This window comes from Canis aureus, chromosome 11 (genome assembly GCF_053574225.1).
Source record: "Canis aureus isolate CA01 chromosome 11, VMU_Caureus_v.1.0, whole genome shotgun sequence".
Classification (NCBI taxonomy): domain Eukaryota; kingdom Metazoa; phylum Chordata; class Mammalia; order Carnivora; family Canidae; genus Canis; species Canis aureus.
Genome location: NC_135621.1, coordinates 19,966,085 through 19,989,558, shown reverse-complemented (window position 1 = coordinate 19,989,558; position 23,474 = coordinate 19,966,085). Strand labels below are relative to the sequence as shown.

General features: G+C 62.5%; 1 protein-coding gene and 3 long non-coding RNA genes across 6 annotated transcripts; 2 read left to right on the top strand and 2 right to left on the bottom strand.

Annotated features, from left to right (window-relative positions):
• The first annotated feature begins 2,258 nt into the window (after positions 1-2,258).
• Positions 2,259-5,130, top strand: PIM3 (Pim-3 proto-oncogene, serine/threonine kinase). The gene is made up of 6 exons (XM_077914042.1): positions 2,259-2,424; positions 2,568-2,677; positions 2,772-2,822; positions 2,895-3,264; positions 3,814-3,990; positions 4,100-5,130. The coding sequence occupies exons 1-6, from the start codon at positions 2,340-2,342 to the stop codon at positions 4,285-4,287; spliced, it is 981 nt and encodes a 326-aa protein (XP_077770168.1). The 5' UTR covers positions 2,259-2,339; the 3' UTR covers positions 4,288-5,130.
• Positions 4,978-8,391, bottom strand: LOC144323499 (uncharacterized). Of its 3 annotated transcripts, XR_013388909.1 has the most exons (3): positions 8,131-8,391; positions 5,997-7,570; positions 4,978-5,698 (listed from the first exon to the last, which is right to left on the bottom strand). It is a non-coding gene; the product is annotated as an uncharacterized LOC144323499 (long non-coding RNA). The 3 variants fall into 3 exon arrangements; XR_013388907.1 differs by lacking the exon at positions 8,131-8,391 and having other exon boundaries at positions 5,997-8,070; XR_013388908.1 differs by lacking the exon at positions 8,131-8,391 and having other exon boundaries at positions 4,978-5,511; positions 5,997-8,070.
• LOC144323500 (uncharacterized) lies at positions 6,739-14,248 on the top strand. Its single transcript, XR_013388910.1, has 3 exons — positions 6,739-7,626; positions 12,584-12,740; positions 12,892-14,248. It is a non-coding gene; the product is annotated as an uncharacterized LOC144323500 (long non-coding RNA).
• Positions 13,580-16,230, bottom strand: LOC144323501 (uncharacterized). Its single transcript, XR_013388911.1, has 3 exons — positions 15,681-16,230; positions 15,203-15,409; positions 13,580-15,105 (listed from the first exon to the last, which is right to left on the bottom strand). It is a non-coding gene; the product is annotated as an uncharacterized LOC144323501 (long non-coding RNA).
• Positions 16,231-23,474: the final 7,244 nt, after the last annotated feature.

Below are 23,474 nucleotides of genomic sequence, written 5' to 3'. Positions count from 1 at the left end.
TGACCTATGGGGCCAGCTGTTTCCAGAGCCGGGGGCGGGCAGGGAGCCTCTCCCAGTGTCTGCTCTGCTGTCCACCTCAGGAAACAGCTGCCTGGGGAGGACAGCCACTCACAGGCACCTGGCTCCGGTGCCAGGCTGCCTCCCTCAGCATGGCAGCCCGGGGCCACGCGGGTGTCCACAGCACAGCGGCCCGAGCCCCAGACCCCTGGAAGGGTGATGGGAGGCCAGGGGACGGGGTCAGCGGGCAGCAGGACAAGGACCCAGCAGGTCCGCCTAGGACCCTGGCTTAACCCCAGCTGAGCCCACGGCTGGTGGCCGGGGGCAGGAGTGTCCCCAGCTCTGCTGCTCCTGGAGAGGCTGACCTGGGCCACTCCTGCCTGTGGGTGTCACAGCCTGAGAGGCTGTCGACAGGACGCAGGCCGCCTCTTTCTGAAGTGTGAGTGGCTGCTGCTCTGAGTCTGGGGAGACTCGGGAACAGGGTGCTGGCTTCCAAGGCGCATCCCACTGGGTGCACAGGCCAGGGCACATGAGGAGGACCGGCCGGGAGGTGCGCACGATGTGCTGGAGGCCCAGGGGTGGCCACTGAGTCAGGCCTACCTCAACCACAAGTCGCCGTGGTCCTCACCTAGACCCGGAGCACCCTCCATCGTTCCCATCACAGCCCGACCCGAGGGGCAGGCTCTGGAACCCTCTGCTGGCCTTTGGGAAGCCCTGCGAGTGCACAACGGCCCCTCCTCCCTGGCAGGTGCTGGGTGGATTCGGCGGAAGGGGGGCTCCTGTCTCCTACCTTGGGTCTGGCTCCCCCCCAGCCCGCCCCCACGTCCTTGCTCAGGAGGGCGGCAGGTAGAGCTCCTGGAAGCTGGGAAGCTGGGGGCTGGGCCTCGGGAGGGTCCAGGTTCTGCCCCGGGGACAGTCGTAGCAGCCAGAAGGACAGCCAGGGTTTGCGGGGAGCCAGCAGGCCCCAGGTCCGTCAGGCAGGTGGGTGTGCCTGCGGGGGACACACCTGGAGGTGACCCGGGTGACCCCAGCCCGGCCCACAGGCCACACGAAGCCCAGACGATGCGATGCTGGCCTGGGCCTCTGGGCTACCCGGATCTCTGTGGGTCGGGGAAGGGGCCGCGGGTGTGGACAGCTCCAGTATCTACCGTCGCTGGCAGCAGCGGCTCACTCTCGGGCGGTGACCTTGGGCCGAGGTCGGCCGCCTGTTCCGTGTGGACCTGGGCTGCTCGGGGCCGGGCCGCCGCGCTCAGGTGCAGCCCCCGTGACGGTGGTCGGCGGGGGGCCCGGGGAGCGGCAGGCGGTGGTCCAGGCGGTCCAGGCGGTCCAGGCGGTCCAGGTGGTCCAGGTGCCCAACGCAGAGCAGAGGGACCCCGGAGGGGGGGCGCGATAGGGGAGGGACCTCGAGGTCAAGGCCGGGTCAGACGGCGGCTCAGGGGTGCGAGCTCCCGCCGGGGCGCAGGGCCGGACGGGATCCCCGCGGGGGCGTGGGCAGCGCCCCCCCCCCCCGCTGGGCCAGCTGCGCGCCGGGGTGCGCGGACGGCCGGGGAGCGCTCGCTGGCCCGGGACGCGCGGGGGCGCCCCTGCTCGGCACCCGGGCCACGGCAGAGGCGGTGGGCGCGCGTGCCGCGAGTGACCTTCCCGGCACGGCCTGGGGCGGGGCCTGCAGAGGCTTCGCCCCGCCCCCGCACCGCCATTGGCTGGGGCTTCGGGGCCCTTTGGAAGCCCCGGCTTCCATTGGCTCCCGCGGCCCCGCCCCACGCGCCTCGGCCGCCGCCCGCGCAGGGGCCGCGCGTGCGCGGTGAGTTCGTGCGCGCGCGCGGGGGAGGAGTGACGTGAGCCGCCACGCCACGCCGTGCACCTCCGCGGCTCGCTCACGGCGAGCTAGTCCCGGGCGGCCCGCCCCGCGCCCCGGGCCCCGACCCCCGCCGACCCGGGGTGGCCGCGCCCGGCCCCGCCGCCCCGCCGCCTCGGAGCCCCGCGCGCGTCCCCGGGGGCGGCCCCGCGGCGCGGCCCGGGCGGAAGGGGGCGGGGTCCCGCTCGCCCCGCCCCCGCGGAGGGATCCGGCCGCCGCGGCCCAAAAGCCCGGGGCGAGGCGGCGGGGCGTGTGAGCGGCGGGGTGCTGCGCGCGCACGCGGTCCACGCGCGGTCGGCCCGGGGCCCTGTGCCGCGCGGACGGCCTCTCCCGAGCGGCTCTCGGCGCTCCCGCCTGGCCCTGCGGCCGCCCCGGTCCGCGGCTCGGGAGGCCGCCGTCCCGCGTGTGGGCCGCGCGGGGAGCCGGGCCGGGTGAGAGGCGGCGGACAGCCCGGGGGCCGCGGGCCCGCGCCCCGCCGCCGCCCGCGATGCTGCTCTCCAAGTTCGGCTCCCTGGCGCACCTGTGCGGGCCGGGCGGCGTGGACCACCTGCCGGTGAAGATCCTGCAGCCGGGTAGGCGGGGGCGGGGGCGCGGGGGACCCGGGGGCGCGGGGGCGCGGGGGGCCGGGGGCTGCGGGGCCGGGGACTCGGGGGCGCGGGGGACCCGGGGGCGCGGGGGCCGGGCCGCAGCAACCCCGCCCGCGCCGTTCCCGCAGGCAAGGCGGACAAGGAGAGCTTCGAGAAGCTGTACCAGGTGGGCGCCGTGCTGGGCAGCGGCGGCTTCGGCACCGTGTACGCGGGCACTCGCATCGCCGACGGGCTCCCGGTGAGTCGGGCCGCCGGGCGGACCGGGGCTGGTCGGCCGCCGCGCGCCGTGGCGTGTGGGCCGCGCTGACCGCCCGCGCCCCTCCCCTCCGCAGGTGGCGGTGAAGCACGTGGTGAAGGAGCGGGTGACCGAGTGGGGCAGCATCGTGAGTGCGGGCGCCGCGGGGGCGGGCGGGCGGGCGGGGCGGGGGGCGCGCTGACCGCCGTGTCCCCCCCAGGGCGGCGCGGCCGTGCCCCTCGAGGTGGTGCTGCTGCGCAAGGTGGGCGCGGCGGGCGGCGCGCGCGGCGTCATCCGCCTGCTGGACTGGTTCGAGCGGCCCGACGGCTTCCTGCTGGTGCTCGAGCGGCCCGAGCCGGCCCAGGACCTGTTCGACTTCATCACGGAGCGCGGCGCCCTGGACGAGCCGCTGGCGCGCCGCTTCTTCGCGCAGGTGCTGGCGGCCGTGCGCCACTGCCACGGCTGCGGGGTGGTGCACCGCGACATCAAGGACGAGAACCTGCTGGTGGACCTGCGCTCCGGGGAGCTGAAGCTCATCGACTTCGGCTCGGGCGCGCTGCTCAAGGACACGGTGTACACGGACTTCGACGGTGAGCGCCGGCCGGCGGCCCCGCGGTGACTGTTGGCGGCCGCGCGCGGGGGGGGGCGCGGGGGGCGCGGGCCCGGCTCGAGGCTGCCCCCGCCGGCGGCGCGGGGGTGCGCGGGGAGTGCCCGGGCCTCCCCTGCGCGGGGCGGGCGCTGCGTGCGTGCCGAGCGGGGGCGGCGCCGCAGAAATCCCCGCATTGCGGAGCGCGGGGAAGCCGGGGCTCCCCGCCCCCCGCCCCCGCCGCTCCCCCCGCCGCCTCCCGGCGCCTCCGGCCTCCGCTTACATCTGTTTGTTGTGAAACCCGAGCCCGCGCTCATGTGACCCGCCCTCCCTCCTGCCTCCTGCCTCCTCTCTCCTTCCTCCTCCCCCTTTCCAGGGCCGCGCTGGGCCAGCTGGGGAGGCCGCGCCCCCCCCGGTTTTTCCAGGGTGATGACGAGCAGGATTTGGAGGCCGGCCCGGCCCTGGCCCCTGCCGCCTTAGTCACTGGTTAGGGCGCCGGTGCGGTGGGGGCGCCGGCCCCGGGCGGACGCCCTGACGCCCGTGTGTCCCCCAGGGACCCGGGTGTACAGCCCCCCGGAGTGGATCCGCTACCACCGCTACCACGGGCGCTCGGCCACCGTGTGGTCCCTGGGCGTGCTGCTCTACGACATGGTGTGTGGGGACATTCCTTTCGAGCAGGACGAGGAGATTCTCCGGGGCCGCCTCTTTTTCCGGAGGAGAGTCTCCCCAGGTGCGCGCTGGGTGCAGGGCTGCTGTGGGGGCACGGGGGGGGGGGGGGGGGGGGGGGGCTGGAGGGCCTGGCCGGGCGGCGTCCTGACCCTGCGGCCTGCGCTCCCCAGAGTGCCAGCAGCTCATCCAGTGGTGTCTGTCGCTGCGGCCCTCAGAGCGGCCCTCGCTTGACCAAATCTCAGCACACCCCTGGATGCTGGGCGCCGAGGGGGCCCCCGCCGAGAGCTGTGACCTGCGCCTCTGTGCCCTGGATGTGGACGACGGGGCCAGCACCACCTCCAGCAGTGAGAGCTTGTGAGGAGGCGCCCGGGCCTGGCTCGCGGGAGCCGGAGGGACCGACCCGCTGCGGCCGCTTCGTGCGGAAGCAGTGACCTCTGGCTCCCGGTGACCTCTGCCTCAGGCACCGGGCTGCTTCCTCTGCTTTGAGTGCCTTTCCGAACGCTGCTGTCGCGGGACTTGGTGTTCTCAAGCTCTGTCTGTCCAAAGACGCTCCGGTCCGAGGGAGGCCCAGCTGGGCGGGTGCAGGCAGTGCGCCACCCTGGGACGGCCCATCGAGGGCCCAGGAGCACGTCCTGTGGCCTCATCTCTCTGGGACACCGCCGGCGTGCCCCCCTCCTGCGTGTCCCCGGTGTTGGTCCGGGCAAGTCCGTGCACAAGCAATGCAACGTCGGGGCTGGCGGGGTGTGCACCCGTGCCCCTCTATTTATGGTCTGACCCCGAGGAGGGCTATTTATTGTTTAATTTATTCGTGGAGGTTCCCTCCTGGCGCCCCCACCTTCTTCCGCCTGGAGTGGGGGGCGCGGCTGTGTGTACCCCAGGTCCTGATCCTACCTGTGTCTGTCGGAAGATGGACTTGTACAGTGGCTAATTTAAGGGGTGAGGGTGACCGCCACCAGGGCTCTGCGCCTCAGGGGCGGGGTGGGGGCGGGTTTTAAATTATTGACCTTGTACAGTCTGCTTGTTGGCTCTGGAGGCGGGGGGTGGGGGGCAGAGTCTCAAGCCTTTAATTTATTGTAGCAGCCGTGTTTCTGTGATCCTGGTGTGCGTAGGCATCGGGGATGGGGTTTCCTTCAGTTCAAAAGTGATGTCTCGAGATCATATTTTTTATACAGGTATTTCAATTAAATTGTTTTGTATATAACAGTCGCTGTGTTTATTGGGTAAGGTGGTGCGGTAAAAGGTTTGGGGGAGGGGCCCTCCCCCGACAGAGCGCCGGCCTGTGTGCTTGCCCGCCTTGCCACCCCTAGTGTGGGGGCCGCATCTGGAGGTGGCCCCAAGAGGACCTCTGGCTTCTGTTCCAGGGATGCTCAGTCAGAAGCGGAGGAGGAAGGGGTCTTCGCTCAGGCCACTCAGGAAGAGGTGGGGGGTGGTCCATGCTGCCCCGCAGGTGGCTGGGAGGGGTTCTGAAGGGTGAGTAGAAGTTTGCTAGGTGGAGGGAGTGAGAAGGCCTTCCTGGCAGAGAGCAGGGGCAGGTGGAGTCAGGTGGGGGGCAGTGCCGGTTGCTTGGGCCTTGGCCTGAGAGCTGGAGGACAAGGTGGTGGGTGGGAGCCACGGTCAGGTCCAGGCGTGGTCGCAGCAGACACACAGGCCTGGAGGATGGTCAGCTGCCTGCAGCCGGGGTTCCCCGTGCCCCCGGGTGTCCTGTCCCCGCGGCTCACCCTCACCCACCGCCGTGGCGCTGACTGCCCTGGGAGCTCGGAACCTGAGACCTGGAACCAGCAGAGGCGGGAGGGGGCGGGGAGGGGCCCCGGGGGCTGAGGGGGGTGGCCGGGGGGGCTGAGGGGGGCTGGGCTCAGTCTGCGGGGAGTCGGGGATGTCCCCCGCCTGCGGGGGGCTTGGCAAGCCTTTCCTGAGGAATCCTTAGGGCCCAGGGACCCCCAGCGCAGCCCCCTCCACTCGGGCAGATGGGGGGGTGGATGGGGCGTTTAGGAACACAGCCCGCCTCCTACTGCCCTGCCCCGGCCCCCCTGCTATGGCCCCTCCCATGCCCCCTGCTAGGACCCACACCTGGCAGCCTTGGGGGACACTCGAGGACAGTTGAGGATCTGCAGCCTCCGGGTCTGCACTCTGGTGACGGTGACTCACATGTCACTCTCCAGCTGAGGATGCTGGGCTGGGCGTGGGCACCACCCCCTCTGCCCACATGCCCGTCCTGGTGTGTGCACCCAGCCCCCAGCCCCCAGCCGTCACCCATGGAGCTCGAGCGTGTGGGGGACCCCAAGCCAAGCGGGGGGAGTGCCACGTGCCTCTACTCAGGCGCTAGGCACTGACCCCTCAGGGGGAGGCCCTGGGCAGGGCTGGTCGCAGGCAGGGGCCGCTGGTGCCCAGGAGGCCTCGTGCAGGGAGGACGCCCCAGGGGGCGCAGGGGGTGGGCACCAGTCAGTGTGCGTGCGCAGGAGAGGCTTGCCCTACGGAGCGGCGCTGACCCGGTGCTACTCCCCCCGGGGACACTGTCCTCTGTGCCTCATCCCCCACCGCAAACGCGGAGCCGCGGCTACCCCGTCCCCCCAGCCCGGGCCCGCACGTCGTAGCCTCGAGCAGGGCCCTGGAGGACAGTGTGTCACGTTCAGAGCTCGGGAAGGGCTGGTCCCAGAGTAACTGCGCAGGGTGCCGGTGGGTGGGCAGCCTGGGGGGCAGCCCCGGGGTGTTGGAGGCCCCAGATCTGCTGGGGATGATGGGGAGCAGGACAGGATGCGGCTGGGGGCACCCAGGGGTGTGGGGGCAGCAGGGCAGCTGAGGCCAGAGGAGGCCGAGGTCAGGCCCAGGTGGGGGCCGCGTGGAGCCCCCCACAGGAAGGGGCAGAGGGAGGCAGCTTGGCCACCCCACTTCCCAGGTGACCGCACAATCGGGCCACCCCCACGGCCCCCTTCCCCCATGCAGGGCAGGTCTGTGCTTGGGAAACAGGCCTGAGAGGGGCCCCCCCATCGAGCCCGCACATGGAAACGAGCAGCCGTGAGCCTGGCTGGGGACCCCTGGGGGGCCTGGGGGGGGGCCTAGGCTGGGTGCAGGGCACAGGCCACTGGAAGTGCCAAGGATGCGGCCCCCGTGGGGGTCCCCCCAGGGTGAGATTTCAGAGTCCCAGGGCTCTGGCTGCGAGGGCTGCCCCGTCCTAACCTGCCGCCTGAGCCCCGGGCTCCCTGCTCGTGGCCCGGGCACCCCCACCCTGGACGGCCACCTGCAGGGCCCCTGCAGGCCCCTCAGTGCCCAGGGTCAGAGGGCTGTGCAAGCACCAGGGCAGGTGCGACCTGGGACCTGGGACCTGGGGGACCCGCCGTGGGCCGGCCTCTGACTCCCCGCCCCTGGCTGCCACTGTCCCATTGTCCCGCTGTCCCCCTGTCCCACTCCTAGCTGCGCAGGTGGCCCTGCGGACGGCCTGGCTGGAGCAGAGGGGACAGTCCCTGAAATGCTGGCCTGTCCTCTGAGACCGGCTGCTGGCTCCGCCCGGTCCCCTGGCTCCCGCGGGCCTCTGCTGGGTGGGGGGCGCCGAGGCCACTCATCTTGGGTCTGTTTACACTCAGGGCTCCCCTAGAGCCGCTTGGTCCAGTTCTGCACAGCGTCCACCCTTCAGGACTCATGGGGGGCTGCATGGAATCCAGAGATCATTGTGGAAAGAACCAGAATCCGGAGCCACATCCAGGTTCGGCCCCCCTGCGCTTCCGGAGCAGCCCCGGCTTTGATGGGTGCCCACCGCCGGGCCCTGGGAGGGCGGTGGGCGCCCCGGGCTGCCGTCGGGGGCCAGGCCTCAGAGTCACTGGAGGGGGGTACAGCCTAGGGCAACGGCTGCAGCTGTCGGGGCCTTGAGTCTCTATTCCCAGCGGCAGCCCATCGAAACGAAACCTTAGGGTGGCTTTGATGCCGGAGCTTCACGGAAAAGGGAAGTGATCCCTGGCAGGACCCCAGGACCCCTGCCTGGCCCGGGGTGACCTTGGCTGGCAGGGCCCACACCAGTGGGAGCGCGGAAGGAAGTGCACTGGGCCAGCTCTTGGTGGGGGGTGCCGGGGAGCAGGACAGGCCCGTGGCCCTCCCCGGGGCACCAGGAGTTCCCAGGGCAGGGCGGGGGGGCGCCAGGAGGGTGGCAGCTGGGCCGGGCGCCAACCCTCGGGGCTGAGGGGTGGGGGGAGCTCCCAGGGCCCCCACTCACCTCCTGAGGACTGGCTGTGGCTGAGGGGTGCAGGGCCCCATGCAGTCGCTAGCCCAGGGCATCTCAAGGGGCCCGTGCCCTCTCCGAGGCCTCAGATCAGGGGGGCCGAGGGGGCCCCAGCCTCCAGCACATGACTTCCAGGCCAGCAGCTTCCCGGGCGGCCTTGGCCAGAGCCCGAGCTTTGATTACACAACCGCCCCCCGAGTTCCTGGCACTCAGGCCTGCCCCAGCCCCGCACAGCCCCCCTTCCCTGGCCGGGCCCCACACAGGAGGAGGAAGCTGGGTCAGGGACCCCCCCACCTGGGGAGGGGGAGGAGGAGGGTGCCCTGGGGACCCAGCCAGGTGAGCTCTCTGTGATCTGGCCACCAGCCGCCCTCACCTGTCCGGCCAGGAGGCTGCACGGGGAGAGGCAGGGAGCCGCCCGCCTGCCGGGGGGGCCGTCGGGCTCACCTGAGAACGTGGGACGCCCACCCCACCGGCCCCCTGGGTGGGTGGGAGGGTTGGAGCCAGGTGCTGGCCCCGCGGGGGAGAAGGGGTGGTAGGTGGTGGGGCCTCCCTGGGTTGCAGGTGCACTTGCTCCTGGGGCCACAAGACCAGGAAGGGCTGGGCCGGGCCAGACAGGAGTCCGGGACCCCAGACACCGGGAGCTGCCCCGGGTGGTGGGGTCCTGGGAGCACGGGGATGCTTGTCCACGTCACCAGCTTGGGGGCTGGGGGCACACAGGGCACTAGGAGCCCAGCGATGCCCGTGTCAGGGTTTGGGCCCCGGCGTGGCCACCCCGCAGACCCCACATCCTAGGAATCCCCCCATCATCTGGGGTCTGTTCACCCAGCCCGGCCCACGTGAGCTCAAAGGGCCCTTTTCACTCCAGAGGGAACCAGGCATTCCAGGTTCTCGGGGCTCACCACTGCCAGAGACAGTGACCCGGACAAACCGGCCTGATGCTTTTAGGATGTGACAGAGAGATGGGGTGATGGGGATCTTAGGGGTCACCGTCAGCTTTTCGACAGAAGGAATAGCGGGTGCAAAGGCCCTGAGGCCGAGCCAGGAGCCTGGGCAGTCTCCCTACAGAGGAACAGAAGGGCCAGCGCAGAGTCCCCTCCGAGACGGAGTCCCGGCCTCTTCCCCAGCCCAGCTCTGTGGCCGGAGTCCCCCCTCAACCTGCTCCACGTGGGGTGGGCTGAGGCCCAGGGCTTGGGGCAGAGCTGGGGCGGGGTCCCGCAGCCAGGGACCAGAGGGGCTGGCTGACCCAGGACCTGGCGGGCCTCAGGAGCAGGCCCCGCTGCTGTGGGGTCCCTGAGTCTAGCAGGGATCAGGAGGGCCCCTTGGGCCACACCAATGGTGAGCGATTCCATGCGTGTGCTTGTAGGCATGTGGGCAGCCGCGGGTGTGTTGATCTGTGTGCGTGTCGGGACAGCACGTCTCGTGGGCGAGTGTGAGTGCACGTGGGCGGGACCTCGGGCTGCGGAGCCTGGTCCATGCCTCATGCTGTGGCCGCCACTGCTGCTTCGCCCTCCCCTCTGCGGCCCAGCAGCCCCCGGTGTGGGCGAGGGGACGGGGAGTGTGGGGGGGCCAGGCTGCAGCCCAAGGTCCTGCCCCCGGCCCTTCTGTCCCCCACCCTCCTGCCCCCCCCACCCTCCTGCCCCTCTCCTGCCCCCCCCCCCCCCGCCTTCTTGCCTCCGGCCCTCCTGTCCCCTGCCCTCCTGTCCCCTGCCCTCCTGTCTCCCCTGCCCTCCTGCCCCCCCACCCTCCTGCTCCCCAGCCCTCCCGTCCCCCCATCCTGTACACCCCCCCGTCCTCCTGCCCCCTGACTGTTCTGCACACAGCTGCAGGGCCATCACCTGTGAAGCGGGGCCGGGCCCACAGGCTTGTGAGCCCGGGTGGGTCCCACAGGGTGATCAGGATGTCCCTGGGCCCCCCAGGCAGCCCGGGCCTAGCAGAGCCTACAGTCAGGGAGCCGTGGGGGGATGTGGCCCGGGGAAACGGGGGTTCCCCGAGAGGGGGATGGAGGTGGGAGGAGGTGTGGCCCAGGGCCGAGGGGACCCGCAGGGCGCTGAGCTGAAGCTGGGGGCGGGCGTCAGCTGCGGGCACCCTGCAGCAAGTCCACTGGGCGTGCTCAGCACCCAGGCCAGGGGTTCAGCCCAGACCAACACTGGGTGGGTCCAGGTGCTTCGGGAGGTGGGAGGTCGGTAGGACCCAGGGAAGGACGAAGGCTTGGGAGGACCCCCCAGGAAGCCCCCAGGGGAAGTACAGTGACCCCGAAGATTAGGGCGACAGCGGCCCTGGCCCCCTGCCTTGTGCTGGGCTGAGCGGGGAGCCGGGGCTGGGGGCAGCTGAGGACTCATCACTTCGGTCCACTGCCCCCCGCCCCCCGCCCAGTCTCTGGGACACTGTGTCCCTGCTGTCATCTCACGTGGTCCCCGCCCTCCCCTGTCCCCCCTGCTCCCCGCGGCCTCAGGAGCTGATGGGAGTAGCTGTGGCCCCGGAGCGGCAGGCGGGGGACAGGGTCAGGCCACAGTCTGGGGGTGGGGTGGGGGCAGGGCAGTTTCATGCACCTGAAGAAACACACCTCCTGGGCCCAGAGTGTCCTACCAGGAGGGCAAGCCCCTGACCCCATTCCCACCCCTCGCCCTGTGGGCCTCGGGCGCTGGCCAAGGTCTGGGACGTCCCCGAGGAGCCCCCGGAAGGGCCTCTGTGCATAGGAGGGTAGACACTGCGCCGTGTGCCTGTGCACGGGGGCGTGAGTGAGGCGCGTGAGGTCAGTGGGTGTGTGTATGGGGGTGGGGGTGTGTGTGGTGCGGTGGCTCCAAGACATGGGAGGGAGGGTGGGCACACCCCGAGGGTGTGGGGGTCGCAGGGGGGCCAGGCCAGCCTCTGGCTCTCAGCTGGCTCTATTTTTGATGAAAAACAAAATTCTTCTCATACATACTAATGCTCTGAGCCACTTTAAACATTTCTCAGAGAATTAAATGGAAATCTAAAAAAAAACACCCCGAGAAGTATTTTTAAAACGGCTTTACCGACGAGTCATTTACATCCCATAGAATCCACCTACCTTCAGCAGTTGCGGGATCCGCCCCGGGCCCACGACTCCGCAGACTCCCGGGCAGGCACCCTGCCCGCGGTGCACCTGCTGTGCCCACCTCCCCGCGGGGTCAGGCCCTACGGTCCTGGCTGGGGCGCCCTGAGCAGAGGCCGCCCCAGGTAATCGGGCTTGCAGGCGGATCCCGTCGTCTGTCCCCGACTGGCGGGGGCCTGGCTCTTCTCAGGTGTGCGGGTCACGGGTCCTGGGGCGCAGAACCTCCCTGCACAAGCTCCCGCGGGTGCCCGAGCTGGCACTGCTCTCGGCCAGGAGCCCAGGAACCCAGGGGCCCAGGAGCGGCGATCCCGAGGCTGCGGCGACCTGTGCTTGACCTTGAGGCAGTGGCTTTGCGACCTACTGCCCCACAGACCGGTGGGGGTCCTGGGGCCTCCACAGCTTGTCAACACCTGCTGTCGCCTGTCCCTCTGACTCCAGCCGTCCTGCTGGCGGTGAAAGGCTGCTGCCTGTCCTTCCAATTTGGATTTTCCCAATAACTAAGGATGCTGAGCATCTTTTCGAATCGTATCAGGCCTTTTAGAAGGTCTTTAGATCTTTAAAGATTTTTTTTTAAATTTATTTATTCATAGAGACACACACACACAGAGAGAGAGGCAGAGACAAAGGCAGAGGGAGAAGCAGGCTCCACGCAGGGAGCCCGATGTGGGACCCGATCCGGGGTCTCCAGGATCACGCCCCAGGCTGCAGGCGGAACTAAACCGCTGCTCCACCGGGGCTGTCCAGGTCTTTAGATCTTTAGAAGGCACCCAGCTGCCCTCCTCCTTCCTTTGCTGAATGTCTCATAACATTTAGGGCCTATTTTTTACTTGGTTGTCTTACTCTTGCTATTTTATTTTTTTTTAAGATTTTTAAAATTTATTTATTCATGATAGACATAGAGAGAGAGAGAGAGAGAGAAAGGCAGAAGGAGAAGCAGGCTCCATGCTGGGAGACCGACGTGGGACTCGATCCTGGGACTCCAGGATCGCGCCCTGGGCCAAAGGCAGGCGCTAAACCGCTGAGCCACCCAGGGATCCCCACTCTTGCTATTTTACAAGTGATGTGTTTTGGGGGCCCCGGGGTGGCTCAGCCGCATAAGTGTCAGACTCTTAATTTCAGTTCAGGTGAGATCCAGCCCCACATCAGGCTCCTCACTCAGTGGGGAGTCAGCCTGGGATCCACCCTCTGTCTCCCTCTGCCACTCCCCCCACACTCACTTATGCACACTCTCTCCCTCTGTCTCAAATAAATCTTTAAAAATTTATATTTGTTTTTAATTGTGGTAAAATACACATGACAATTTCAAGTGTATCTTTGTCTTTTTAAAAAAGATTTTATTATTTTTTAAAGGTTTTATTTATTTATTCATGACAGACACAGAGAGAGAGAGGCAGAGACACAGGCAGAGGGAGAAGCAGGCTCCATGCAGGGAGCTCGACATGGGACTCGATCCCGGGACCCCAGGGTCACACCCTGAGCAGAAATCAAGAGTCAGATGCTCAACTACTGAGCCACCCAGCGCCCCTTATGTGTATGTTTGTCTTATATTTGAGTCACAGGTGTTCTAAGTACAAACCCCTAGTCACATACGGTCTGCAAACTTTTCATTTTCTTACTGTTGTCCCTTGAAGTGCAAAACCTATACTATTGATCAAACTCTAAATCTATTTTTTCTTTCACAGATCCCTGCCCGTGGAGCTGTACGTGAGACACTGCCCATCTCAAGGTCACATAGATTTTCTTATGTTTCCTTTCAAAAGTGTTATAGCTTTAGCTCTTATATTGAGGTTTATGGTTGATTTTGAGTTAAATTTTTGTGTATGGTGTGAGGTAGGGGTCCAGATGCTGGTTTTTACATGGGTTTCTAGTCGTCACAGCCCTGTTTGCTGAAAAGAGTGTCCTTTTTTCCCATCGAGAGCCTTGGCACCTTCGTCAAAAATCAATTGACAATAGATCTGAGTCTATTTCCAGACTCGGCCCTGTCCCATTGATCTCTATGTCGATCCTAGCACGAGAACACACTGTCTTTATTGCTGTCGCTCTATAGTTAGGTTTTCAAATAAGAAACTGTAAATTCTCCAGGTCTGTTCCTTTTCAGGATTGCTTGGCTATTTTCTGTCCTCTGTATGTCCATACAAATATATATATGATCAGATTGCTAATTTCTGCCCAAAAAGTCCCTCAAACACTCTGACTTTGCTAGGGATTGCATTCAAACTATCAATCAGTTGGGGAGTGTGGCCATCTTAACATTAATGAGTTTTCCAGTCCATAAACATTGGATGTCTCTCCACTTTAGATCTTCTTTACGATCATTTAGAAATGCTGTGTAGTTTTGAGTGTAGAAGTCTTACACTCCTTTGCTCAACATCCTCTGAATTGTTTTATTCTTTTCAGTGCTGTTATGAATGGAACTGTTTTCTCAATTTTATTGTTGGAATGAGCATTGCTCACATAAAGAAACACAGTTGGTTTTTGTATACTGATCTCAGATCCCGGAACTTTAATGAACTTGCTCATCAGCAGCCTTTTTCCCTCTACGTCCTCCTGCCATTTGGCCCCAAATGCGTCACAAATGCAGAAGTGGACAGTTTCTGGTGGAGGAAGGGGAACCTCAGGTAACTGGAAAGTACCAGGAAAATAGTGGAGAGAAAGAAGCTTAGGGCAAGGAGCCCAGGAGATTAAGTTTCAGACTCCTGGGCTCACCTCTGATCTAGTGCGTGTGGATGTCATCCCCATTAGCATATCAAATATTTGGAGAATTGATCTAGTAGGTAGACCACTCAAGTCTCAGAGTGACCACAGGATGGCCCTGACTAGAACAGCAAAGACTTGGGGTGCCTGGGGGGCTTAGTCGGTGAGGCGTCTGCCTTCATGGCTCAGGTCATGATCCTGGGGTCCTGGGATCGAGTCCCGCATCATCGGGCTCCCTGCTCAGCAGGGAGCCTACTTCTCCCTTTCCTTCTGCTGCTCCCCCTGTCCCCCTGCTTGTGCTCTCTCTGTCAAATAAATAAAATCCTGGAAAAAAAATAAAAAGAACAGCAACGACTTTGAATACTAAACTTACTTTGGAACCACAGCCCACAGAGGACCAGAGCAAGGCAATGACATTCTCCATGGGGCAGGGGGAAGATCCAGAGTCTCATGACATAACACTCAAAATGTCCAGGATCGAAACTAAAATCACTTGCAAACGAAAAACATGAAAATCTCAACTCATGTGGGAAATGGTAATAGACACCAGTGATGTGATAACCCCAATGTCTGAATGATCCGACGGGGACTTTAAAGCAATGATTACTATACAGATGCCAGAAATTGCAAATAGTCTTAACACAAATATTAAAATAGAATGACTGAGCAGAGAGAAAGACTGAAAGAAAAAGCAAATGGAGATGTTGGAACTGAAAAATAGAATCACTGAAAGGGGGGAAAAAAACCTTCACAAGATGGATTCAATACCAGCATGGAGATGACAAGAGGAAATCAACGAACTCGAAAATTCAGCAACAGAAATTCATCTGCACAACAGAGAGACAAAAGACCTTAAAAAATGAGCAGAGTGTCAGAGACCCACAGGACAACAAGAACAGGGCAATGCCTATGACATTGGGGTTCCAGAAAGAGAGGAGAAAGGCTGTGGGGCTGAAAAATATTTAAGGACATTATGTCTGAAAACATCTCACTTTTGGTGAAAGACATAAACTTATAATTCCGAAAAGCAGAGCACATCCTGTCCTGGGAAAACTGGGAAAGAAATCCACACTAAGACATTTCATAATCAAGTTGCTGAAAACCAAGAACAAGGAAAAAGTCGTAAAGCAGCCAGAGGAATAAGATGTGTTACCTACGGAACAACTGGATTTCTCATTGGTCATACGACATCTTTTTCAGTGCTGAAAGAAAAGAACCGTGAGTTCAGATTTCTCTATTCGGCAAACTTCCTTAACCCAGTAAAGGGCACTGACAAAAATCCCACAGCTGACATCATACCTCATGTAACAGACTGAATGCTTCCCCCTGAGATTGGGACCAAGGCTGGGTTGCCCTCTCTCACCACTCTTATTCACCAGTATTAGAATTCCAGCCAGTGCAATAGGGCAAGAAAAGGAAATAAAAGGCATATTGATTGGAGAAGAAGAATAAAACTGTCCTTATCTGCAAACAACACGGTTATCCATGTGGAAAATCCCAGGAAATCTATTAAAAAAAAAAAAAGAACCAAACTCGTAGAACCAGGAAATGAGTTTAGCAAGATTGCAGGATATAATAAGCTCAACACATAAAAATGAATTGCCTTCTCATATACAAGCAATGAATAACTGGAGACCACATGTTGAGAACGTTGCCATTTATAATAGCTCCCCAAAATGTCTAGGTGTAAATGTAGCAAAATATGTAAATGTTCTCAGCGCTGAAAGCTACAAAATGCTGTTGAAAGAAATCAGATAAGATCTAAATAAATACTTACCATCTTCATGAATTTGAAGGTTCAACGTACTAAAGATGTCAGTTCTCCCCCACACGATCTACGGATTTAACACATCATTAGGAAAAATTCCAGCAAGATTTTTTTTTTTTATAGACATAGACAAGCAAATTCGAAAATTTGTACGTAAGGGCAATGGAAGCAGATTAACTAAAACAATTTGACAGAGAAGAACAGGATTGCTGGGAAATGCCTTAATTGCAGCCACAGTAACTGGTGCTTGTTGGTGGTCGAGGACGCATCAACGAGCAGAACCGCCGGGTGGTCCAGAGCCCGCCCCGCCCGGGGAAGCGGTCCCTCGTCTCCCCTCGGGGGAGGTCGCCGCACCGGAGCGCGGGCTGCAGCCGCCCCAGGGAGACGGAGACGCGCGTTCACCCAGACGGGAAGGTGCTCCAAGCTCTGTAACAGGTGGGAACCATCCAGAGGCTCTTCCCGGGGCGAGCGGGTGCGGATGCGCAGACTGCGGCAATCAGGGGCAAAGGGCCGAGCCGGGGTGAGGAGAGCCCTGGACCCCCGCCCCCACCCCTACATCCGCCCCAGCGGGGCTCGAGGTCTCCCAGGGCAGCCCCTCCCCTCGACAGATGCGGCCCCTCCCCCGGGCCTGCGGGGCTGTCAGCCGAGCCTCAGCCTCCTCCCCCCGGGGGCACCCTCCGCCCCTCCGCTTCTCCCTCCGCCCCGACTTCCATCCAGCGCGCTGCCTCCCGGGGTCGCACCAGGCTGAAGCCAGACCAAGGCTTGGGGTGGGGGCCGGGACCACGAGGTCGCGCGGCCCCGCCTACGGCCCTGGGCACACGCCCCGCCCCCTGCCCCGCCCCAGCCCTGAGCGCTCGCCCCGCCCCCTGCCCCGCCCCAGCCCTGAGCATTCGCCTCGCCCCCTGCCCCGCCCCGGCCCTGAGCACTCGCCCCGCCCCCTGCCCCGCCCCAGCCCTGAGCACTCGCCCCGCCCCCTGCTCCGCCCCAGCCCTGAGCACTCGCCCCGCCCCTGCTCCGCCCCAGCCCTGAGCACTCGCCCCGCCCCCTGCTCCGCCCCAGCCCTGAGCACTCGCCCCGCCCCCTGCCCCGCCCCGGCCCTGAGCACTCGCCCCGCCCCCTGCCCCGCCCCAGCCCTGAGCACTCGCCCCGCCCCCTGCTCCGCCCCGGCCCTGAGCACTCGCCCCGCCCCCTGCCCCGCCCCGGCTCTGAGCACTCGCCCCGCCCCCTGCCCCGCCCCAGCCCTGAGCACTCGCCCCGCCCCTGCTCCGCCCCGGCTCTGAGCACTCGCCCCGCCCCCTGCCCCGCCCCGGCCCTGAGCACTCGCCCCGCCCCCTGCCCCGCCCCAGCCCTGAGCACTCGCCCCGCCCCCTGCTCCGCCCCGGCCCTGAGCACTCGCCCCGCCCCCTGCTCCGCCCCAGCCCTGAGCACTCGCCCCGCCCCCTGCCCCGCCCCGGCCCTGAGCACTCGCCCCGCCCCCTGCCCCGCCCCAGCCCTGAGCACTCGCCCCGCCCCCTGCTCCGCCCCGGCCCTGAGCACTCGCCCCGCCCCCTGCCCCGCCCCGGCTCTGAGCACTCGCCCCGCCCCCTGCCCCGCCCCAGCCCTGAGCACTCGCCCCGCCCCTGCTCCGCCCCGGCTCTGAGCACTCGCCCCGCCCCCTGCCCCGCCCCCTGCCCCGCCCCAGCCCTGAGCACTCGCCCCGCCCCCTGCCCCGCCCCCTGCCCCGCCCCAGCCCTGAGCACTCGCCCCGCCCCCTGCCCCGCCCCAGCCCTGAGCACTCGCCCCGCCCCCTGCTCCGCCCCGGCCCTGAGCACTCGCCCCGCCCCCTGCCCCGCCCCAGCCCTGAGCGCTCGCCCCGCCCCCGGCCCCGCCCCAGCCCTGAGCACTCGCCCCGCCCCCTGCCCCGCCCCAGCCCTGAGCACTCGCCCCGCCCCCTGCCCCGCCCCAGCCCTGAGCACTCGCCCCGCCCCTGCTCCGCCCCAGCCCTGAGCACTCGCCCCGCCCCCTGCCCCGCCCCAGCCCTGAGCATTCGCCTCGCCCCCTGCCCCGCCCCGGCCCTGAGCACTCGCCCCGCCCCCTGCCCCGCCCCAGCCCTGAGCACTCGCCCCGCCCCCTGCCCCGCCCCAGCCCTGAGCACTCGCCCCGCCCCTGCTCCGCCCCAGCCCTGAGCACTCGCCCCGCCCCCTGCCCCGAGCACTCGCCCCGCCCCCTGCCCCGCCCCAGCCCTGAGCATTCGCCCCGCCCCCTGCCCCGCCCCGGCCCTGAGCACTCGCCCCGCCCCCTGCCCCGCCCCAGCCCTGAGCGCTCGCCCCGCCCCCGGCCCCGCCCCGGCCCTGAGCACTCGCCCCGCCCCCTGCCCCGCCCCAGCCCTGAGCACTCGCCCCGCCCCCTGCCCCGAGCACTCGCCCCGCCCCCTGCCCCGCCCCGGCCCTGAGCACTCGCCCCGCCCCGGCTCTGAGCACTCGCCCCGCCCCCTGCCCCGCCCCAGACCTGAGCACTCGCCCGCCCCCTGCCCCGCCCCGGCTCTAAGCACTCGCCCCGCCCCCTGCCCCGCCCCAGCCCTGAGCACTCGCCCAGCCCCTGCCCCGCCCCAACTCGCCCCGCCCCCTGCCCCGCCCCTGCCCCGCCCCGGCTCTGGGCGCTCGCCCCGCCCCCTGCCCCGCCCCAGCCCTGAGCGCTCGCCCCGCCCCCTGCCCCATCTGCACCCCTGGGCTATTGCTGCAGCTCTGCGCTTCCTTCCCTGCTCACCGGTCCACCGCACCCCTGCTCAGCGCTTGCCGGGGGATGGGAGCCCACCGCTTCCCAGTGCGAGCCTGCTCTGCCCCTCCTCCGCCCTGCTCCCTCCACCTCAGTTCCTGTGACTCGGGTGCCCACCATGGGGCTTTTGCACCGACTCTCTCTGCCCCCGCCCCCCCCCGCCGCTCTTCCTCCACGTGTTGTAAGCATAAATACAATTCTAAGCTTGAATTTTCCTTGATGTCAAAATAGAAAAAGACTCCCCACTCTCCCTTCTGCTAGAGCATTTCCTTAAGGAAACCAGTAAATTTTTTCCGTCCCTTTTGAGGTGGGTGTCAACTTTGTGAAAAGCTAAACCGGCCTCTGGCCAGCTTTACAAGCCAGCAATGTTCTTCTCAACAGTCTCAGAGCTAGCTCTGAAATGTAAACAGCAGGGAGGATGGACCCTCTGCCCTGTCGTGGGGTTTTCCCTTAAATGCCCGGCTCCAAGGGATCCCCGGGTGGCTCAGCAGTTTGGTGCCTGCCTTTGGCCCACGGTGGCGTGATCCTGAAGACCAGGATTGAGTCCCACGTCAGGCTCCGGGGTGGAGACTGCTTCTCCCTCTGCCTGTGTCTCTGCCTCTCTTTCTATATATATCTATCATAAATAAATAAATAAATAAATAAATAAATAAATAAATAAATCTAAAACAAAAAAAATGCCCGGCTCCAGGTGATAACTAGCTGTTGCAGAAACAAATCTCTTAAATTTTCCTTCGAATAGGAGGAAGTCCACACCCTAGAGCACCCATCAGCAGGCAGGTTCACAGTGAACTGAATCCCACAGGCGCTGCTGAGTCCTTTTATTTTTTTTAGAAAGTGAAAGTCTTTTTTTTTAAATTTTTTTATTTATTTATGATAGTCACACAGAGAGAGAGAGGCAGAGACATAGGCAGAGGGAGAAGCAGGCTCCATACACTGGGAGCCCGACGTGGGATTCGATCCCGGGTCTCCAGGATCGCGCCCTGGGCCAAAGGCAGGCGCCAAACCGCTGCGCCACCCAGGGATCCCTGCTGAGTCCTTTTAAATGTGCTTAAGGGACCCCTGGTAGCTCAGCGGTTGAGCCTCTGCCTTGGGCTCAGGGCGGGACCCCCGGGTCCTGGGATCCAGTCCCACATTGGGCTCCCTGCATGGGGCCTGCTTCTGCCTCTGCCTGAGTCTCTGCCTTTCTCTCTCTGTCTCTCGTGAATAAATAAATAAATACTAAAAATAAAAAATAGAACGTGTTTAATTGCTGTTTGTGGGTAGAGGGCGCGAGTCTGGATTGGGGGTTGTAAGTTGGAGGCCCTCACTGGGGGTAGAAATTACTTAAAAAAACAAAGTCTTTGGGGGGAAAAGTTTTATTGTGGTAAAATATACACAAGAAAGCTTTCCACATTAACAATTTTTTAAAAAGATTTTATTTACTCATAAGACAGAGAGGCAGGGACACAGGCAGAGAGAGAAGCAGGTTCCCTGTGGGGAGCCCAATACGGGACTCGGGACTCGGGGTCACGCCCTGAGCTGAAGGCAGGTGCTCAACAGCTGAGCCACCAGGTGCCATGCAAATAGAGGTGATTTAATTCTTCCCCAATTTCAATGACTTTTGTACCTATTTCTTGTTTATTCGCCCGGACTAGCGCTTGCAGTACCGCGTCGCATGTTGAAAGTGGGCATCCTCGTGCTGTTCCCGGGCTTCGGGGTAAAGACTTCAATCCCTGACTGAGGAGTGAGATGTGAGCTTGTCCTATGACCTCCATCGTGTCCAGGGAGTTCCAGTCTGTTCCCAGGTTACTGAGTGTTTTTATTATGAAAAGAGGGTTGGATCTTGTCAAATGCTTTTCCTGCCTCGCCTGAGATGGCCTGTGGGGTTTTTGCCTTTACCCCATAAACGCGGCAGAGGAACCCTGCTTTCTGCAGGTGGAGCCATGCTCGCACCCACGTGGTGGACGCGCAATCCTCTCCAGTCCACTTGCCAGTGCTTTGAGGCTTCCAGCATCTATACTTACAAAGGTATTGAACTGTGGTTTTCCTATAGTGTCTTTCTGGCTTTAGAATCCCTAACGAGTTAGGAGTGTTTCCCCTTCTTTTTTTTTTTTTTTTTTTTTTTTAATATTTTATTTATTATTTATTTAAGTCACAGACAGAGAGAGAGAGGGGCAGAGACACAGGCAGAGAGAGAAGCAGGCTCCATGCACCGGGAGCCCGATGTGGGATTCGATCCCGGGTCTCCAGGATCGCGCCCTGGGCCAAAGGCAGGCGCCAAACCGCTGCGCCACCCAGGGATCCCGTGTTTCCCCTTCTATTCCTGGACAGAGCTTGGGAAATTCATTCTTCTAAAAATGTTGGACAGACTTCACCAATCCTCTACTGCTGGGCTTTTCTTTCGGGGACGTTTTCCATTACTGATTCAATCTCTTGTCTTTTTGTCGATTCAGATTTTCTATTTCTTCTTGACCCAGTGTTGGTAGTTTGTGTGTTTCTGAGATTTCATCCACTGCACCGAGGTTTCCCTATTTGTTGCCATATGATTGCTTATACTAAGCTCTTGTAATCATTTCTATTTCTTTTAAAATTCTTTTAAGGGGGGTCCCTGGGTGGCTCAGCAGTTTAACGCCTGCCTTCGGCCCAGGGTGTGATCCCGGGGTCCCGGGATCGAGTCCCGCGTCGGGCTCCCCGCATGGATCCTGCTTCTCCCTCTGCCTGTGTCTCCGCCTCTGTGTCTCTCATGAATAAATAAATAAAATCTGGGATCCCTGGGTGGCGCAGCGGTTTGGCGCCTGCCTTTGGCCCAGGGCGCGATCCTGGAGACCCGGGATCGAATCCCACGTCGGGCTCCCGGTGCATGGAGCCTGCTTCTCCCTCTGCCTGTGTCTCTGTGCCTCTCTCTCTCTCTCTGTGACTATCATAAATAAATAAAAATTTAAAAATAAATAAATAAAATCTTTAAAAAAATAAATAAAGCGAGTCTCTTGTACGCAGCAGGGAGTGGATGGATCATGTTTTTTTATGCTCTCTGCCAACCCCTGCCTTTTAATTGGAGAGTTTAGTCCCTTGACATTAAGGAGATTACCTTAAAGGAAGGATCGGCCTGTGTGTCTCCGGTGGCTCATCCTCCAGCTCCTCCACGACCTGACTTTTCTGGTACGGATCTCTGTAAGGCAACCATTGGATTCCCTTCTTCCTTCCTTGTGTGCGTATTTTTTTCCGGTATTTTCTCAGTAGTTTTCTTGAAAATTACAATTAAAATCTTAACATTATAACACCCCCGTTTGAAGAATACCAGTTAAGTCTCAACAGGCAGCAGCTCCCGTGTGTCTTCATCCCTCCGGCACCGCTGTCACAGATACGTCCTTATGTATTGTGTGCCTGTTGACACATTTATAATTATTGTTTCGTGCATTTGCCTTTTTAAATCATATAGGAAAAAAAAAAGAGGAGTCACAACCCCAAACGGCAGTGATGCCGGCATGTTACATTTTTCCACGTCGTGACTTTTACAGCGTCCTGTGTGTTCCTTCACGTGGCTTTGAGTTACCGGCTGGGCCCCTTCCTCTCCGCCGGGGGGACACGCTCTAGCATTTCTCCTGCGACAGGTCTACGAGCGACCAGCTCCCGCAGATCTTATATATTGGGGAATGTCTTACTTTCCCATTTGTTTTTTGGAAGGTACTTTTACTGGATAGAGAAATCTGGGTTGACAAGGTTTCTTTTTAAATCGTTCAGTGCTTTCAGGACGTCATCGCATTGCCTTCGGTCCTTCTAATGAGAGATCTGCTTAAAATCTTATTGCGGATCTCCGGTGTGCAACAAGATTCTCTCTGACCTTGGCCTTGGGCAACGTGGGTGTAACGTGTCCTACTGTGGATCTCTATCCTGCTTGGAGTTTTTTGAGACTCTTGGATATACAGATTCGTGTCATGCATCAATTGTGGGGAGTTTGGGGCTATTATTCATTCAAATATCTACGGCCGCTTCCCTCCCTTCTCCTAGGGTTCCCATGATGTGTGTGTCAGCATCCCTGGAGGCACCCCAAGGGCCGCTCTAGCTCTTCCACGTTTCCTCATTCTTCTTATTTCTGCTCCTCAAACTGGGCGATTTCAATGGCTTCATCTTCCAGTTTGCTGACGCTTTCTCCTGCATGCCCAGATCTGCTGTAGGATCCTGCCAGTGGATTCTTCATTTCAGACGTTGTACTTTTCAGCTCCAGATTTTCTATTTGGTTCCTTTTTACAATTCCTGTCTCCATCTCTCTCTTTTTAAAAAGATGTTATTTATTTATTCCTGAGACACAGAGAGAGAGGCAGAGACACAGGCAGAGGGAGAAGCAGGCTTCACACAGGTTGCCGGACATGGGACTCGATCCCGGGACCCCGGGGTCACGCCCTAAACTGCGGGCGGTGCTCACCTGCTGAGCCACCGGGCGCCCCTACTCATTATTCTGTATTCCCATCTTGACCCTCCGCCCCGGGCCGGAATCCGTGTCTGTGCTGACCCCTGAGCCAGCGGGCACCCACAGTCATGAGCAGGCAACCCTGGCCAATGGATGAACATCAACAGGCGGCTTAGACCCGACCACGTCCAAACCCCAACTGCAGCCCGGGGAGCTCGGCCCACTGGTCATGGAGGCCCAATATTGTTCCGTCTCCCTCATACCCATGGACCCAGGACATCCCAGGGCCACTGGCCTGCCACGCCCTGCCTCTCACCCATCAGACCCCGTTGGAACCAGGCCGCTTGATGACCCTTCACCTCTGCGGTCTGCTCACACACACGCCCGTCCTTCCCGCTTGCCCTCCCAGCCTTCAGCCCCAGCCTCACGCCGACACTGGGCACCCCATACAAAGCATGTGGTTGGCCTGCTCGTGGTCGGTCTCCCCCACGCAGACATCAGCTCCGGGTAGGGTGACCAGTGGTCCCCATTTGCTGGGCTTTAGGGCTGAGACTCTGGACCCCGTCAGCCCCTCAGTCCAGGGCAGACCCCTTGGTCCTCAGCTGCAGGGTCGGTGACCTCAGCTCCAGGGTCTGGGGCTCTGGGGCACCCAGTGGGGC

Excerpts from the sequence above, each read along its gene's own strand:
- PIM3 (XM_077914042.1), top strand. The coding sequence starts at position 2,340 with ATGCTGCTCTCCAAGTTCGGCTCCCTGGCGCACCTGTGCGGGCCGGGC. Across the intron at positions 3,265-3,813 it reads GGTGTACACGGACTTCGACG|GGACCCGGGTGTACAGCCCC; the intron begins GTGAGCGCCGGC and ends TGTGTCCCCCAG. Across the intron at positions 3,991-4,099 it reads CCGGAGGAGAGTCTCCCCAG|AGTGCCAGCAGCTCATCCAG; the intron begins GTGCGCGCTGGG and ends TGCGCTCCCCAG.